The following is an 18,176-nucleotide window of genomic DNA, read 5'->3' as shown; positions in this document are numbered from 1 at the left end:
ATTTCAGGCACTCTGCAACTTGAGCATTAGAGAATGAAATAAATGCAATACAAAACTATTTTAGTGAGTTCACTGAGTATTCTGTACTAAACAGTCGGCCCATCCTTGTAAAGAATATCACTGAATTTATGAGAGTCTTCAGTGGGGCTTTGGTTCATTTGCTTTCCACTAAAAAATAAAAAAAAAAGAAAAAAAAGAAGAAAAAGGAAAAAAAAAGGAAAGAAAAAAAAAAAAGATGGGTTAAGTCTTAGCTGTGTAACCAAATGGACTCTATACCATCAAAACAAGCAGGTACTGCTGGAGAAAATCACCAGCAAAATTTTTTTGATGTAAATTCAGCTCTTGCATTCATCTGGCAAGCAGATCAAACCAGAAAACAGCACATTCTCAATTCATTTCTTAGAATAATGGTAACTTGAGCACATAGCACTTTCCTAAGTTTTAAACTTATTTCAAATTTCAGACCCAAGTTATTTTCTACCAAGAAAAAAGTCCACTGTTTTCTAAGCCTGACACTTGCTAAACACAGATTAATTTCCACCCTTTATTCTTTACTGCAACTGATTTGGTCAATGAAAGTTGGGTCATTTCCCCCAGAAGAGAGTGGAGGGCCAAAATTAATATCACATCTCTCATTGAAGCCTCACCTTGCAAGAAACCCATTTGTTATCCAAAATAAATCTGATTCCAGCAATAATATCTCACAGCTATGAAAGAAACAAAAAGTTTAGCCCTGGACAACCTGATTTTTATTTAAATTAGTACCTTTCCAGCAGTAAGGCTCTGCTTGGCTGCTTGTACTATGGAAACAATTAGAGCAGGGAAACTCTTTAACATGATATTTGTTTCCTGCAAACTACTGGTCTGAATTTGCAAGCTAAGTGCAATTATTCCTCTCCATGAATGCATCCTGTTAAACACAACTCCAGGGGAAAACAAGGCTTTCATTTACAGGGATTTCATATGAGGGAATGAGGTCATTAAAATCTAAACAAAAAGGAAAGTTTCCCTCTAAATTGCGACAGGAAGAGAAAGGAACTGCCTCACCAAGAAAGCAAATCCTCCTTTTTTTCTAAATGTGGCATCTTGGTGGTGACTCAGGGGTGAGTGTGATTTGAGCAGCACCCCTACAGCCACAGCCCTTTCTCACAGATGTGTTTAACTTGCAGCAGGGCTCATTCCTGCTTCCTACATGGAAAACATCAGGGAAAGTTTCCTGTGCTATTTATCACTTGAGATAACAAGATAAAACCCTGACTTTGGGGAAATGCACTGCCTGAAGGAGTATTTAAAAGCACTGAAGGAAATGAGGCAGCAAGCTCAGGGCTGAACTGCAGGAATTTGGGTTTATTTTTATATTTACTCCCAGACAGCTCCCAGGTTACTACAGCTGCACACAGGCACCCAGCACTCACACCTCAAGCAAGCACCAGCAGCCATCCCAAACCCAAATAATTTAACCCTGTCCCACACAGGACAAGCTCACAAGTCTAGCTAACACCTGACAGTGGCTGCTGCAGCAGCACTCAGGAAACACTGAGACACTCAGCAGGGTCACACCCTATTTCTTCTCTATAAATAGGACATGTTGGCTCACTGGATAACTGTCAGTCACACTGACTCACCTTACTATTAAATTTAAAATTTAGGGCAACACTTGGGTACCACTTAGTAAGAGCCTGAGTCTATTGCCAAACTCTCACTGCTCTTCCTCATACTAAAAAAAAACCACAGAGGGGACACTAAGCCTGTCCTTAGCACATGGACTTGCCTTTTATTTTCCTGTTAACTGCCAAATGCCATCTCAGGCACCTGTTAGAAATCATCCCTTAATTCCCTGAACTTCCAAAGTCACTTTATGCTAGTTTCCCAAAGCTCTCTTAATCCTCAAGTACTTGAAAAATTAAAGGAGATGAAGAGAATTTTGCAGCCACACCCTGGTTAATGATAAACTTTTATGACCAGACTCACCCGAGAAATAATGCACAATTCTTGCTTATCTTCAAAAAAAGTATGTCAGCATGAAACAGCCCGTTACCAAAACAGCCCTCCAACTGGAACAACTTCCAAAATGATATTAACACCTCAAATTTCACACAAGCTCTACAGAGCAATACCAGCCTTGAATTCAGCAGGAAGTCTGCACACATCCCCTCCTGACTGTCAATAAATGAAAGTTCCTACCCAGTCAGCATTGGTCCTGTAGCTGTACAGAACCTCGAGGCCAAGCAGTGCCAGAACCAAAACCCCACTACTGTCCTTTGTCATCCCATCTCTGATCAAGGCAGTTCCATGGAAAGCATGGGCTTTCCTAACATGTATGTTTTAAGGGCAACAACTAAGGATTGCACTTGGTAACCTTACCAATTTCACATTTAGGCTTAACTCTGTGTGTCTCCCATGTATTTGCCCACTGCTCAACAGAGAAAAGACTGAAAGCACTGGACAAAGCAGCATCCCACATCTGTTAGCAGCAGCACTTCTGACTCCTCTGCCCAAGGAGAAAACACTATGGAAAGAGAAGTTTCAATACAAAAAGAGCCACAGAAAAAATTCTTAAGGCACAGTGATCCATTTTTGTCCTGACAAAGTGCCACAGAAACTACTCTGGGAAAAAGCAGAGGCTTCATTTATGGCCAGGCAGTGGGGAAGAACCAAATCTGTACATCCCCACCACTCTTTGTCAGGCCATTGCTTTTTAAGTCTATCTTAAAAAAAAAAAAAAAAAAAAAAAAGCCACACTACTGGCACTTCCACAAACTGTATTTAGAACTTTACTAAGTTAACAGCAGTTCTGGCCACGAGTACATCTCCACAGAAATAAAGAAATAAGGGAAACGTTCTGGTCATTTCTCAAGCACAACTGAACACCCAATTTTAAGTCCTGTTGTTGATCTGGGTAGCATTTTGCCCTGACACATGGACACAGCACCCCACAGAGCTGGAACTCGGATCCTAAAGGCCACTGGAGGCTTGAGAGATGTCACAACCAACACCAACCTGAGTGGAACCTTTTCTTTCACTTTGGGCACTGGATAAACTTAAAGACATGCTACTAAGGGACCTGAAGCAATACAAGGCTCATATGAACCCTTATTTATGGAAACACACACTTCTTTTGCTCATCCCTCCCCTATGATCATCTTCCCTCTGATCTGTATCCTCCTGCTCCAGTGGGATCACAGCAGAGTTACTGACATTTTGTTTACAATGAAATTCCCGTGATTTAAATTAACAGAGGAAGAGGAGCTGGCATCTCCCAAGGAAACAGGAGACCAGGAACTGCTATTTGGGGAACATGTGGCACTGTGGCCCAAGGGAAGCAATTGAAGAGAAAGACACATACATTCCTACCTCTGGCCAGGGCAAGGACAGACACATCTGGGGAGAAGGGACAAAAAAAGAAATCCAACTACTTTTGAGCCTTTATACCAAAAGCTTTACATGCTAGAGGTTTTTTTTTTTTTCCAACTCCCACATGTAGAGTTTTTTTCCGTGCTGAACAGCACCATGGAAGACACTCTGGTGAGGATTTCTATCAAGAAAGCATCTTCCAGAAGCCACTCCCGTGCTACCTCGAATGTTTACACCGGGGTTGCCAAGAGCAGACATACCCAGAGCTGCTCAGCCAGTGCCTGCACTGACCACTCAGCCAGCTGGACACACGACATCCCCTGCCAGCCCTTCAACAGCCTTCACCTGAAACCAGCACCCACAAACACCTTTAATTGAGAAGTCCAGGCCAAATCTACCCGATGCTCTGTCCCCCAGCAGCTGCTCCCAGTCAGCTCCTTAAGGAGCTCACAAGGAACAAGTGCGGTACATCAGCGATGATCGCTCTCCCCTGGAACAAACCAGCATCACCTGGAAACCAGCAGGGTACAGCACTAACCGGGCACAGCCTCTTCCCCTCAGGAGACCCTGCTCCTGCCGCGTGTGAACAGCGAACAGAGGCCACCCAAACCCTCCCGAACCGCAGCTCACAGCTGAAACTCATCGGCGGCTTCTCCACCTGCACCAGGATCACAGCTGGAACTCGTCGGCGGCTTTCCACGATGACCAGGGTGGAAGCCGTCACCTGCAAGGTGCCCCTGGACGCGTCCAGCCTTGCCCCAAACATGGAGTCACCACAAAACGCCACACCGCGACTTCTCTCAGAGTTTCAACACCCAACGAAGAGCCCCGAGCTGATGATATTGACAAGAGCAGTTTCTGCGAGCGCGTCTCCGAAACTGACCAGGGCTGCGCATTTCCCCGCGGTTCCACACCCAGCCCAAGGCGAGCCCCGGGACAGCGGCACACGCGACTTTCCCCGGGCACCCCAAACTTTCTCCGGCAGCGCCTCACGGAGGGCGCGCACCGGGGCCGCCTCTGCGGCGGGGAGAGCCCGGGGCTGCCTGGGGAGGCTCCCTGCCCACAGCACGGAGAGCTGCTGCCCCGGGCTCGCTGCTGCTGCCCCGGGCTCAATGCTGCCTCCCCGGACACCGCAGCGGAGGGCGAGCAGCGCTCGCAGACCCGCCCGCGGCCGCGGCTCTGCCCGGGCACCTCCGAGGGGCTGAGGGCCCCGGGGCCGGCTCACCCCGCGCCCACCCCCCGCTCACCCAGCAGAGCGCGGAGGTGCTTCAGGCGGGTCAGCACATCCCGCTTGGGGTCCAGCGCCTTCTGCGTGGATTTCCTGACGTCGGCATGGCTCTTCCTGGAGAACATGCTGGCGGCACGGCGAGCAGGGATGGAGGCGCAGCGCCGGGCGCGCTCCCCAAGCCGCCGCTCCCACCTCCCGCCCTGCGCGGGGCGCGCCGGGAGCTGCCGCCCGCCCCGCTTCTGACGTCACCGCGGCGTGGCGCTGACGTCACCGGGGCGGCCGCCGGGAGCCCGCGCACCGGGACCCACCGGGAACCACCGGGAACCCCCCCGGGAGGAGCTCCGGGACCGCCGGGAGCAGCTCCGGGACCGCCGGGAGCAGCTCCGGGACCGCCGGGGGCAGCTCCGGGCTGAACCCCCGGCACGGCGGGGCCCCGCGCGGCTCCAGGGACCGCCGCGATGCGCAGCGAGCATCCCGGGAGAGCCGCGGGCATGCCCCGGGCAGGGCAGCTGGAATGGAGGCGCCGTAGGGAGCTGGCTCCTAGGTAGGCTCTGGATTTGCCATAGTACCCCTGAACCACCGGTTTGGGTGGGAAGGACCATAAAGCCCTTCCAGTGCCACGGGTAGGAACAGCTTGCACTATCCCAGGGTGCTCCAAGCCCTGTCCAGCCTGGCCTTGGACACTTCCAGGGATCCAGGGGCAACCTGTGCCGGGGCCACCCCATCTTCACAGGGAAAAAATTCTCCCCGATATTCAGTGCAGATTTCCATTGGAAAACATTCAGGTTTTGAACAGTCACTTGCACTTTAAGTATATAAATATAGAAGTATATAAATAATATGTCTTTACACATTCTTCCCTGTCTTTACACCCAGTGAAGGTTAAAGAGCAGGCTCGTAGTTAGGCAACAAAAGCACAATCCACCCCAGAAGCAGAAGCCAGCAGATGCTCTCAGTAAAATTCCTGGGCTAAAAAGTAAATTCTAGTAAGTTTCAAAGCAGGCTGTGGTCCTAAAAAAGAAAACAAGCAAGGGGTTTCAGGGAAATGCATATGTGCTTCTTAGTTTTTAACAAAATGGTGTAAAAATCAATTTACACATCACATAGAGATTGTTTTTTCAGCCATGAATTGGTGTAGAAAATAGAACGTCACAGGAATTACTATTGTTAGAAGCAGAAACCTCACTTCCTCTGAGCCCTCTAAGCGATAGTTTCTGCTGCAGACGGCTGAGGTCACCGGAGCAACAGGTCAACAAGCCCTAAACGTGTCCCACTGGCGAAGGGCAGTCCCAGCTCCTCCTGTGCCTGCAGGAGCAGGGAAAGGCTCTGCTTGGAAGTGGCAGTGGACAAATAAATATATAAATAAAGAAGGAGGGGTCTGCAGGCAGTGCTCCTTTTGGCACAGCTCTCCCCCTCTGCAGCACAGCTGGGTTCTGGAAGGGGCAGAGCAAGGGCTGGCTGTGCCACCAAACCCTGTGGTAAAAAGTGAGAAATCACTTGTTGGAGTCAGGGATGGGTAGTGATGATGCACAGCATTGAAAATGAAAAAATTGATTAATCCTTTTTCTTACACAGAAAGGCTGAGTGCTTGGAGTCAGAAAACTCACTGCTGTCACATCCTACCTTGCTTTGGAGCTGGGCTCAGGCTTACAGTGATTCCTGTTGCACACCCTTCCCATCCCAGGTAATTGCTATTGCACACCCTTCCCATCATTGGGAATAATTCCTATTGCACACCCTTCCCGTCCCAGGTAATTCCTGTAGCACACCCTTCCCATCCCAGGTAATTCCTATTGCACACCCTTCCCATCCCAGGTAATTCCTGTTGCACACCCTTCCCATCACACCATGACACACCATCTCCTTCTGGAGCAGTTATCATTCTCCAGCAATTGTCTCAAATTTTGGGTCATGTGGTATGATTTCAGCATCAGCAGCTTCCCGAGGAGAGTGAATTGGGCTTTTCTGGCTCTCCCCTTCCATTGGCACAAATCAATTTCTGCAGTTGGCTGAGGAAACACATGGCTAAAGTCTTGGCTTGATCTTATTTAATTTTTTCCTTCTCTTTTATTTTAATTGATTTGCAAAACTAACAGCTTCCAGTTTGTCTCTTCTGACAGTTTCTGGTTGTTCCACGTTTGTTCATGTTCTGCTTTGTTAAGAAAGGGGCCATTGCAGATTCAGGAATTGTGGTGCTACAGCTGCTCTGATGTCTGATAACTTGTGTGATAAGCAGGGTATCGTTATGGTGCTTAGCACCAAACTGCATAGCTTTAGGCACTCAGTGGTTTGAGGTGTGCTGGAGATTCTCCCTGTGACAAGCTCCAGGGAGCAGAGATGCCATGCCTGGAGTGACAGTGCTCTAGGACAGTCCTTGCTCTCCCTTTGAGTTCAACCACATCAAATACAACTTTACAAATTATTCACTTAGGAGCTGGCGTAGAGCAGCACAAGCCAGGGAATGCCAGTAAACCTGCAGCAGTGACTTCAGCCTGCGCAGGAGAGCCACTTGTGGAGTCCTGTGACTTGTGTTTTCTAACAATACAACATTTGCAATTTCCCAGAAAGTCAGATGATGCATTTCCGAAAGCCAGTGCTTAAGGGAGAATAATTTCCTGAAAGAGATTTGATCATTCAGCTTTCAGGATCTGAGGTAAAATCTATATAAAGTAGTCACTTCAGGCAACAGAGCAGTGATCACTTGTGGCAGAACTGAGCTGTTAAAGGCCCCAGCACCATGTGGTGTCCTGAGGGAGGTGACAATGCCAGCACAGGCATGGCAGCACTGGGCAGGGGTCCAGTATTCCTTGGGACAATCCCTCCTCATGCAGGACCCTGCCTGTCTGGCTGGGCTCACAGGAGGATAGACCAGCATCCATCAGACTGGGGGAGATTTCTGGGCTGTCACAGCTCAGCCAAGACTCACTGACCAAAGGGAAGGGCTGACCTTGCAAAGACTGTTCCTGCAGTGCCCTCCCTGCCAGGCTGCTGGCACTGCCCTCTGGGCTGCTCCTGCTGGAGTTTCTATTTCAGGCATTGCCTTAAGCAGTACAGGTGAGGGGCAGCACATTCCCAGTCCAAAATAGAGTGGCCTGAATTATTAATATGTGTTTGCACTGCAGGGCAGCACGCTCTCCCTGAACTGCACAGCTCATGCCCTTCCTTCCTCCCCCCCATGCTGGAAGCAGCCTGGTGCTGCAGAGTTTGTGGAAATGTGACACCAGCTGCCACCTGAATTTCGCTGGACCTGATGAACAGGCAGGGTTTCTTTTCCCATGGAGCCTGAAATTTTAATGGCAGAGATTAAATTACGGAACTTCTCCGCTTGCTTGTGTCAATATAACACTTTATACTGAGCCCAGGAGAAAAGGTAGGGGAAAAGCAAACACAGGAGACAACCTACAGGTGAGGTAATGGTTTCCTTAGCATGGAATGCCAGTACTGACTTTCTGTCCTTTGTACTAAGTGCTTCAAATTGTGTTTTGAAAGTTGGTTCTTTGTCCTCTTGCATATCCTTGGTCCAACATATCTATTAAGGTGCCTGAGCTGCTTATCCCTGCATTGGAATCAGCTCCCTGGATGCTTCCTGGCTCAGGTGCAGGGGCTTGGCAGAGCTTTGGTGCTGTGCCAGCATGCTGCATAAGGAAATGAGGCTCTGCCCTCTCTGCCCTGATATGACTAAGCCTGTGGAAAAGACTTTTCCAGTGGGCTCCGGGTTTGAGGGGTTATTTTCCTAGCAGTGTTCCTGTAGTGCATGCCTGCATGGACCCCTGCTCCTGCAAAGCTCTGCTTCAGGCTCAAACCACACAGAAAGTGCTGAATTTCTGCTAAATGATTTCTTCTGAGTCTGGATCCTGTGATCTGCTTTCCGTGGATCATCTTCTGCAAAGGTTTGGAGTTTATGGAGGCAAAGGTGTTTCATCCATTTAACCCTCACTGAGGGTCTCCTCCAGCCCTTCTCATTTGGCATCCAAAGGAGTTCTCACTGTCCCTTGGCCTGTGGAGGTCTATTTAGGAAAAACCTGGTGGAAAATTTCCACCCATTGCAGCATATGAGGCAGTCAGATGTCATTCTTATAGTAAAAATGATAGACAGGAGAAATCCACTGTCAAAAAACCCTGACAGATTTGCTTCTGACAGAATCTCCCACTGTGTAGAGGGAGAAAGGGAAGGATTTACGTCTACTGATGGAAAAAATTCCAAAATAGAAAGAACAGGGATTGCATGTCCCCTGATACCTTCTTAAAGGAAACAGTCTGGAGGAAGTGAAAATTTCATGGAGTAAAAATATCAACCCACTAAGGAGAGCTCAGAGTGCCTTTGCCAAAGGCTGAACTGCGCAAAGAAGTTTGTGGCACGTTGTGCAAGCCCGTAACCTACTGCTCCAAGAGAGATCTTTCCACGAGGAAACATTTCAGCTCAACTTGAGGCTGGTCTAAGAGATGGCTTATGTGGGAAAAACAGGAAAATCATCCCTGTGCTTCCCTGCTCCTTGTGGTGTGGAGCAGAGATAAAGTGCTGCTTGTCTCAAGCGCATTAAATCCGAGATAAGTGTTGTTTACTTCACCCCTCTCCAAGAGGAAAGGTCACTTGTGATCTCGGTGGAGCTGCAGCAGCAATTTCCTCCTGGCAGCGTTCACCTCTGGCCGGGTGAGGCAGAGCCCTGTCCCCTCCTTTGGGGACGCTGTTAACCCTGTCCCTGCCAGCCCTGTCCCCGGGGCTGGCTCTGAGCACATGGGCACAGTGTGTGGGGTCTGAAACAGCTGAGTTACTGATGGGCAGGCTTGCAGAAACACTTCTGGTCCCAGCAAAAGATGCTCAGAGGGTGAAATAAGGGTCACTTGTTCCTGCAACTTACAGAGAAAGGGTCCTGCTACCTGCAGAAAGAGTCTTGGTTTCCTCTTGTCCCCTCCTCAGATTTCTTGGGTTTATATTGCTGTGTATTTAACCTAAACTCTTTTTTTTTCTTTGACTGAACGTTATGTTCATACTTTCATTTTTCTCTCATCTTGTGTTGGGTCTTTATCACTCAGAGGAATTATGAATGAGTGAGGAAGCAGCTGACTGGGATCACCCTTAAGCTGGGCTTTGTTAGCACCCAGAATGACCACTCTGATTGTCTTAGCCCTGAGTGCAGTTTATTCTGACAAACCGGGCTGTGTGGTATCTTCAATTCTGCTTCTGAAGAGAAGATCTCAAATGCTTTTTGTACATGAGAAGGAGAACAAAAAAATCCTTCAAAATGAACCAGTAACACACAAAGTAACCACTGGCCACTGATGTTCCACACATTCTTCCTTGTTTTCTTCCTTTGCAAATGAACGACTGCAGAAAGCAGTGCAGTAATTACAGCCTGCAGAAACAGCTTGGGTTTTCCTCCGTGGACAAGCATGACAAAAAATAACAAAAAATAATTTTTTACTGACACAGCTGGTGTTCAGATGAAATTATGTGGTTGGCTTTGAAACAGTATTAAAAGAGAAATTTTAATTAACCTGTACCACTGAGTCAAAAGATAATATCTGATGCATCTAACAGGCCTACAGACAAAATATGATAAAATAATTATTTGCAATTAGATATATGCATTACAGACAATGTTGTAATTAAAATGTACTTAATGTCACAGGAGGTCCCTTATTATCAAAATAATTTGTAGAACGACTGTGGAAACAATGTGATGATTATCCATCCCTCTGGCAAAAAGCAATCAGAATTTGCCAAGAGCCCAAAACATCTCTGAATTTGGAGCAGACACCAGCATGGTCCAACAGCCCAACTCCTTTCCCCCAGTGCTCAGCTCTTTTTGTCACCAGGGTGGGCACAGGGCACCCATTTCTTGCTGTGCCTGTGTTCCTCCGTGCCCTGCCAGGAGGAGATGTCCCTGTGCTGCCACACAATTCCAGGAGAGGATGCAGTGCAGGTTGGATGAGGGAGAGATGCCCCAGGTACTGCACTGTTCTTCTGTGGGGGAAGCTGATGTCTGTGTTCCATTATTTGCTTCTTAGCTGCACTAAAAAGGAGTGATCAAATTTACTGGGACTGGTGATTTTCCTACTGTGACCCTTCCAAAGTGCTTGGGCCACGAAAGGACTCAAACCCAAGGAAAAATTAGATTTATGATTGCTTGATATTTTGCATTTACCTCTCTGGAGGAACAAGAGTGAGGGCCTGACAAGCACTAAATCTGGGGGGACTGCTCCAGGCAGCCTCTGAGAGCCCACCACCTTCAGAGCCACCTCTCCCTGAGCCTGAGCTGGTCCTTGGAGCTGCCAGGGGACAGTGCCAGTGCCAGCTGCCTGTTCCAGGCCCTGACCTCATCAGGGCTAATGAAAGCTTTGGCAGAGCTCTCCCCCTGATTAACATTTCCCTGTCAGAGCTGCTGCACTGCAGTCAGGGAGTGCTTGGCTGTTTCTCAGGCTTTTTCTCATGGCCATGGTTTGGATTCGTGCCCCCACACTTGGAAAATGCCTCTGGACATTGATGGAGGCTTTGTCTGAGAACAGAATTAAGAGCCAAGCTCGTCACAGGGTGCACCTTATCCTAGGGACACATCCTTCTGCACTTTATCCTAGGGACACATCCTTCTGTGCCTTATCCTAGGGACATGTCCTTCTGGGAAGGATGGGGGGGGGGCAGCCAACAGTGGTGTTAGTGCTTCTTTATGGAAATAGATATTTCTTCAAATCTTAAATAGTAAGGGAAATTGCTGCAAAGTGTATTAAAGTGGAAGAATGGCTCAAGGAGAAAACACCTCCCCCCCCCAGTATATCATCAGCTGTGTCTTTATCTTCCTTACGCTTCTCCACTTCCCCGTTTTCAAGAGAACAAAGGGAATGTGCCAAAGCTGCTTTGGGATTTCAATGAAAAATAATGAGAATTCATTGCTAATTAGGGCTCCAACTGAAAAAAACTGATCTTTGCAGGGACACTGTTAATGAACTTGTAAATGGAAGCTGCAGACTTGCATCCCTATAAACATTCCCTGGGTTGATTCTGTGTGTGTGTGCAGGAGCAGTAGGTGAAGGTGCCCAGAGCTGGCAGTGGTGGCCTTGGTGCCCAGAACTGTCCATGGCACTTTGGAAGTGGCAGGTGGCATGTTTCAGTGTAAGGAGTTGCTGAAGGCTTAAATGGCAATGGCATTCATCTCACAAAGCGTTGTCTTTGTAAAAAAGAAGAATGGCAATTCATTATGTATTTTTGATCAGCCTTAATCTAAATAGAAACGTCTTTATTTGTTCCTGTTGTGCACTGTTGGGAGTGGTGGACAGCCACAAGTACTTGGGGTACTCAGGTGTCACTGCAAACAGCCATGTGGTGGGGATCTGCCCCTTTATCCACTCCCAGGGCATTTTAACCAGGATAAGAGCCTGCCATGACTGTGGGGATTTCCCACAGCCTGGGCTGTGTGCTCCAGCTCCCAGGGTCGGGAAAGGAGGGACTGCTGAGAATTAAAAGAGAATGTAAATGTGCTGGGGGGAAAACCCTGTTCCTTTTGCCCAGCTGCTGATTTGGGTAAAGGCAAGCAGAGCCAAACCTGGTGGTGCTGGAAGTGCAGCAGCTACAGCAGCAAAGCCCCTTTGCCCAACCCTCCCTTCCTCTTCCTCCTTCTCAGCTTTCTGGCATTTGCAGGAGGCACATCCATATGGCTTTTTGTGCCAACCCTGTTTTCCCCTCTCCCAGGAGAACAGTGTGAAGCCATTGGAGGACAATTAGCAGGAGGGTGTAAGACACTCTTGAAACCTGATCAGAGATTGGAGATGGCAAGAAGCAGATAAAATTAATGTTGATTGTACACATTTTGCAATGAACTTACAATGAAACAGGAGCCCACGAAGTGGGTGGTGCCAGCAGGTGCCTCTGGGGATCAGCTCAGTAGGGAGCTCAGGACTGTGCCTGGTTGGCTTTTGGGATATGTCCAAGGATGGAGCCTGCACAGCCTCTGCAGATAACCTGGGCCACCAAAAAAGGGGGATTTGTATGCTTGAATGGAATTTTCTGTGCTGCAGTTTGTGTGTTTTCCTCTTTGAAGGAGGTTTGAAGAAAAGGTGCAGAGCACTAGGGATGAAGTGCAACATGAATATGAGGGGCACAGGAGGGAAGTGAAACAGTTCATCCTTGTTCTGGTATTAATTTTTTCTGTTTCATCCAAATGCATAGATTTTATTTCAGAGAGCGTGTCACAGCTGATGAGATCCATAATGGAGCCATCCAGGGCCATCTCTGAACATGCACTTTTCCCACATATAACAATGTACCTGAAATTTTGAAAAATGGAATACTCATTTGCCAATTTAAAAAGAAAATGGAGAGAACAAGAGAGAGGGGGGCTCATGGAGTTCTAAGTCTTCACAGGAGAAGGATGGAAAAACACATGTACATTTAGAATGATGTTGACATTTCTGAAATCAGAGATAGGGTGTTTTATCTAAATTACACCAAAGCCCTCCAAGATAATGTGCCGTGTAATAGCTGCAGTTCTAGGCACTATTTCATTTTCAATTTTCTGTACAAAAAGCATGATTCTTATCCACAGTTCCAGTTCAGTGTTTGACAAATTATTCTCATGCACTGCCCAGCTGCACCCCATGTAGGGAAAGCTATATTTGAGGGGAAGAGGCTGCAGCTCCCCCCTGCTCTTCCCTGGCTTTGCCAGCATTCCTGGTCACCTGGAGAGGAGACAGAGGGGCAAAACCCAGGGCTGGGCTTGGTGTGCTCTGAAGGGCCCTAAGGCACAAAGGAGTAGTAGAGAAGCTTGGGGTGCTGGGAGCAGGTCCTCAGGAGCCTGTGGAGGAGCTGCTTTGGTGTAAAAAGCAGGTAAGACCTGGTACAAGCAGGTTCTGCCACGTGCCCGTGTACCCTCGGTGCTGCTGGCTGCGAGCGCTCGTGCGTGCCGTGTGCTGGGCTCACCTTACAGAGGTGTTTCCTTCTTCTTGGTAGCTGGAAAGGTTTAAATCCCTTTGGCACCTGCTTGGCATCACGAGTGATGCCACTGGCAAGGCCTGGTCTTTTCCTGGGAGTGACCCTCCATGAGCTGTGGAGAGCAGGATGCAGGTGGAGCTCATGGGTGTCTGCAGGGTGAGGGAGGTCCCTGCAGGACTGCTCTGACTCAGGGGTCCTGTGCTGGGGTGTGAGAGGTAAAATGCCTCCCTGCCTTCAGGAGCTCCCTCCTTTCTTGAGGGTATCCACAAGAACCAGCATGTGCTGGAGCAGGATGCCCTGGAAGGAGAAATGCAATGGTCTGACCCCCTCCAGGTCCCTTGGCCCAAAGCTCTTGTTTCCAGCCCAAAGCTCTTGTTTCCAGCACTACTTGGCCAATATTCTAGAAAAGTTGAGCAGTGTGGGAAAGTTATTTCCCTTCTGCAGGTGTGCCAGTGGTGCTGAGTGAGGGAACCTGGAGCCCGAGTCAAGGATTGTGTTTGGCTCCCACACAGAGAGCAAGGTACCCTGATGGAGCTGGCAAGGGACTGCAAGTAAGTTTGGTGACAGATGCCATGTACTTATCTGAAAGGAGGGATTTCCACTCCCATCCCTGGCTGTGATGGGATGGAGAGCCTGCTCCCTCTGCAGGGAGCTCCAGCTGCATGGATTTGTCCTCAGTGTAGAGGCAGGAAAACTCCTTTCTCCTGAGAAGTCTCCTGTGAGATACCAATGAATGAAATCCAAAAAGATGTTATTTTTGGCACACATGCTGACAAGTGAGTGATCCTCAGCAAGCTGTGAGTGCAGTCCCAGGGATGGAGGTAGAAGCTGGGATCTGCAGAGTGGGAGCAGGAGGCTGCAGCATATCTTGTCATTAGCAGGAGAAGGAGGGTTTTCATGACAACCAGAAAGCATCAAAATATAAATTAAACTCTGCTAGGAAATGAAATTCAGGGGACAGAAATAGTTTCCTTGGCAGGCCAAGAATAATTCTGGCAGCACTCAGACTGGTTGCTAAGTGAGGGGGCAGAGCAAGGCAAGGGTAACAGTGGCTGTGATTATGGTTGCTGCCTTAACAAATATATGCAGTAAAGGTAGAAAGAGCCTGCTTTTAAACCATGTAGGACTTGTGTGTTTGGAAACAGAGTAAGGGAAGCAAGGGTAAGAGCCTCTGTATGCATCTCAAAGTGGTCAAAATAAACGTGTCTGTTTCAGCTGGTCACTGGGAATGAATATGTATAAATATCTAAATTGTACTAGGTTTCTGAACAAGGTGTAACTGAGTGCCTGTGCCTTGGCAATGGCGGCACAGCATCAGGAGGGGCAACTCTTGTGAGGAACAGCTCATTGCAGACAAGTGAAAGGGAAATGGCTTTCATTAATTCCTGCCTTTACATTGGGCCCTGATCCAGGCTCCCCTGGGATGGAGGCAGAGCTTCCCCTGGACTGCAGCAGGTGTGGGATTGAGCCCTGCAAAGAGCCCGCTGGAGGGGCCAAAAGAAGATGGAAACTGCAGTATTTTGGCCCTAGGTGTAAATGGTTCATGATATTTATTTGTCTTTGTCACATGTTAAGAGCCAGGACTGGAAAACCGTGGCACATGTGTCAAGTAGTTACAGAAAATGCAGTGGCCACAGCTCGTGCCAGCTTGCCCCAAGTCTGGTTTTGTGCATTTTGGACTAGTGCAAGAGCCACGTCACTGTCCACAGCCAGGGCATAGCAGAGATGCTTCTGCAGTGGAAGTTGCTGACTAAATTGAGGGAGGTGCTATTTTGGGGCAGATATTCCTTTCAAGAAGCATGACAGGGCAGAGATCCCTAGGAAGGGATGTTAAAGGTGTAGGTCCTTCTGAGCCTGCTTGGCTCACAGGCTTGGGTGCAAACTTGGAGTAAAAATACAACTGCTTTACTTGGGGAAGCTTCTCTGTCCCGGTGTGTGTTGTGATCTCTCTTTCATACACCCCCCCCCCTCTAATTTTAGGGGTAGGTTGTGCTCAAACATTCACAGAAGTAAAAAAGGCAGGAGGAGGATCTCTGGGCAAAAATGATATTTGAGTTTGTCAGGTCCTACCCCTGCACATGTCTGAGATCTCGTTGTACCTCAGGCTTGAGGGATGTTCTGAACATTTTGGCTTCAATGTTGAGCAAAGAACTTTGTGTTTAGGGCAGCAAGCTCACAGCTGGACAGGGGCATGTTCATATTCAGATTTATCTCTTAGAGAAACCAACTGGGGCAAAGCCAAGCTCACGTGTCACAGAGCTTGTAGAGCTCTGGAGAGTTTGTACCAGTCTCAGGATCAGTGATGGACTTGTTCCCATCCTCAGAAAAAGGAAAGGCATGATGTGATGGCAAAATGATTAACCCACATAGAGAACTTGCAAAATTAGATCTCTCCTGGGTCACTTGTGCAGCCTGAAAAGCTACAAAAATGGCTTACAGTATAAAAGAGGATGCTCTTTAACTACCTGCTATGGCTGGTACCGCTGTAGTGCACTATAATTTGATTTACTATTGATTTTCTGTCCTGCAGTTGTTGGCAGCAACCATGCAGACCCCTTGGTTTAATGCTTATTTGCATGTTTAATTACTCTATAATAGTGCAATAATTACCATGTAGCTACAGAGGAATTACATGGTTGTCTGTACTCTGTAAACCAATGTCAACCTCCTCTGCAAACAAATAATTATGCAGCTAACATACCTGTTCAACTTTCCCAGGAATCAGCAGAAGAACAGGAGAAATGCAGAAGATGCAATTTCTGGGGAGTTTAATTAATTATTTATAATTTTTCTGTGTAAAATTCTTTACTTGCCTGATTCTATCTCCTACCATAATGTCAGACAATACAAACTGGAAGGGGGGAAAACATTGCTGTGGAATTAAAAGCTGCCGAGGCTGAGCTCTATAACCATAACCAGCGTTATTTCAGAGCCTGGTCATTCTGCATCTGCAGGTGGTGATGGAACAAATGGAAGTATTCCCAAACGACTTCCCATATGCAGCCTCTTCTGGAAGTCAGCGGAAAGCCACGAGGTGGCAATGTGCACCAGGAAATAAAGCTGGCACTTCTCAGGGATCAGTCACTCAGCCCTGGAATGCGGCTGGATGGACACTTGGCCTCCCTCAGGAGCTGCGGTAGGATTTCCAGCACCCTTTCCATGTAAAAAATGAACATTTGTTTTCCCAGGACTCTTAAAAAAAGCTGTAGGGATGAACATCTCCTCCTCCTGCATTGTTTCGTGCTGGTGGATATACTCAGTAAGTTTGTGTGTTTGCTTCAGGCTCGGATGCTCCCTGTGGATTGTTTGGTAAACATCTCGCCTGGTGTTTCCCCTTTCCTCCCTTGGGATCTGCTTTGGTTTCTATGCATCCAGCATTGCTGGTGCTTGTGACTGGAGCTCTCCAGCTTCTGACCCACCCACCCCTCTCCACTTTCCCTGGCCTGTGGTGGGAAATGTTTGCAGAGCATGGTGAAGGAAGGAGTGCATTTCTGGGGTACAGCAGGACCTGCCAGTGTGCTGTCCAAGCAATAGTGACTGGTGATGGGGACAAACTGGTTTTATTCAGTGTGAATCAAGTGGCAGATCCAGTGTAAATCAAGATCTCAGTGATCCCCAAGGATGCTGGGAAACAGCATCCTGCGAGGTCTCCAGAAGGGTGCCAAGTTTATTTCCTGTTGTGTTGCTTTGGAGATGGCAAAATGGGCTAAATTTAAGGGAATTCTGGGTTCTCCCAGGACTGGCGTTTCCCCAGCTATGCCTGCTGCAACATCCAGTACATGGGAAGGACCTGTGAGGTGCTGGGACCCTGGAGGGTGACAGGGCCAGCCAGAGCAGCTCTCCTGTGGCCACTGTCCTGGCACAGGGTCTGCTGGCCACCAGCCGCAGCCTGAGGAACACCCCGCACAAAGCTGCTGCTCTCAGGTCCTCCAAAGCCCACCTACCTCATAATCAGTCTCATTTCTCTGAGGGAAGGAGGATACTTGGCTCCCTGCTTTTCTTTATGAAGTCAACTCATTTATTTGCTCTTCAGAAGGGCTCTTTATAGCCCCTTCAGGACCACTGGTGTGTGGCTGTGGGGTGGGCGGCTGCTCTGGGGCTGCATGCCGTGCCAGGGCAGCTCTCCAGCAGCAGGGATATCTGCATTGCCACGCTGCAAATCCCCATCCAGGGGAGGCAGCAGCAAAATTGGGAGTGACTCTTACCCCATGCTCTCCTTGCAGCCCAGCCCGAGGCATTCAGACACAGTGCTGCAGTGTGAGGGCAGTGTTAATCTTCCAGCAGAACAAATGCTGCGAGTTATTGCCTGGGGGCTGTCGGTTCCCCCCTGAACATCTCCCAAATCTGCCCCTGGCCGTTCTGCCTGTGGGCACCAGATGGCATCATGGCGGAGCGCTGGGAGCTGGCGGCCAGCACAGGCAGGAGGAAGCTCAGCTTTGAGTTTTTCTGGGCATGGTTCCAGGCAATAATATCTTTTCCTACCAGTTGTGAAGGATCTGAACTTTGCTTCACACCAGAAGCTTAAAAAAAGCAACTGTTTAAAAACTTGAATCACTTCCCCAGCTTGCGAGGTGCTTGAGGGATCTGAGGCCTCACAGGCCGTGTCCCCTCACAGGCCGTGTCCCCTCACAGGGCTGTGTCCCCTCACGTGCCATGTCCCCTCACAGGCCG

The 18,176-nt window shown here is 48.5% G+C and overlaps 1 protein-coding gene and 1 long non-coding RNA gene across 3 annotated transcripts in view; one reads left to right on the top strand and one right to left on the bottom strand.

Annotated features, from left to right (window-relative positions):
• The window catches only part of RALGAPA2 (Ral GTPase activating protein catalytic subunit alpha 2), a 92,526-nt gene extending 87,736 nt beyond the window's left edge, over positions 1 to 4,790 (bottom strand). For both annotated transcript variants that reach the window (XM_050972029.1, XM_050972030.1), the window contains exon 1: positions 4,602 to 4,790. In XM_050972029.1, coding sequence (XP_050827986.1) covers positions 4,602 to 4,707 — 106 coding nt within the window. In that variant the 5' untranslated portion in view covers positions 4,708 to 4,790. The remainder of the gene's footprint in view (positions 1 to 4,601) is intronic.
• A 145-nt stretch (positions 4,791 to 4,935) lies between these two features.
• Positions 4,936 to 16,899, top strand: LOC108962562 (uncharacterized). The gene is made up of 3 exons (XR_003945647.2): positions 4,936 to 5,126; positions 6,158 to 6,266; positions 16,460 to 16,899. It is a non-coding gene; the product is annotated as an uncharacterized LOC108962562 (long non-coding RNA).
• Positions 16,900 to 18,176: the final 1,277 nt, after the last annotated feature.

The sequence above is a fragment of the Serinus canaria genome, chromosome 3 (assembly GCF_022539315.1).
Source record: "Serinus canaria isolate serCan28SL12 chromosome 3, serCan2020, whole genome shotgun sequence".
Classification (NCBI taxonomy): domain Eukaryota; kingdom Metazoa; phylum Chordata; class Aves; order Passeriformes; family Fringillidae; genus Serinus; species Serinus canaria.
This window is presented reverse-complemented; position numbering and strand designations above follow the sequence as displayed.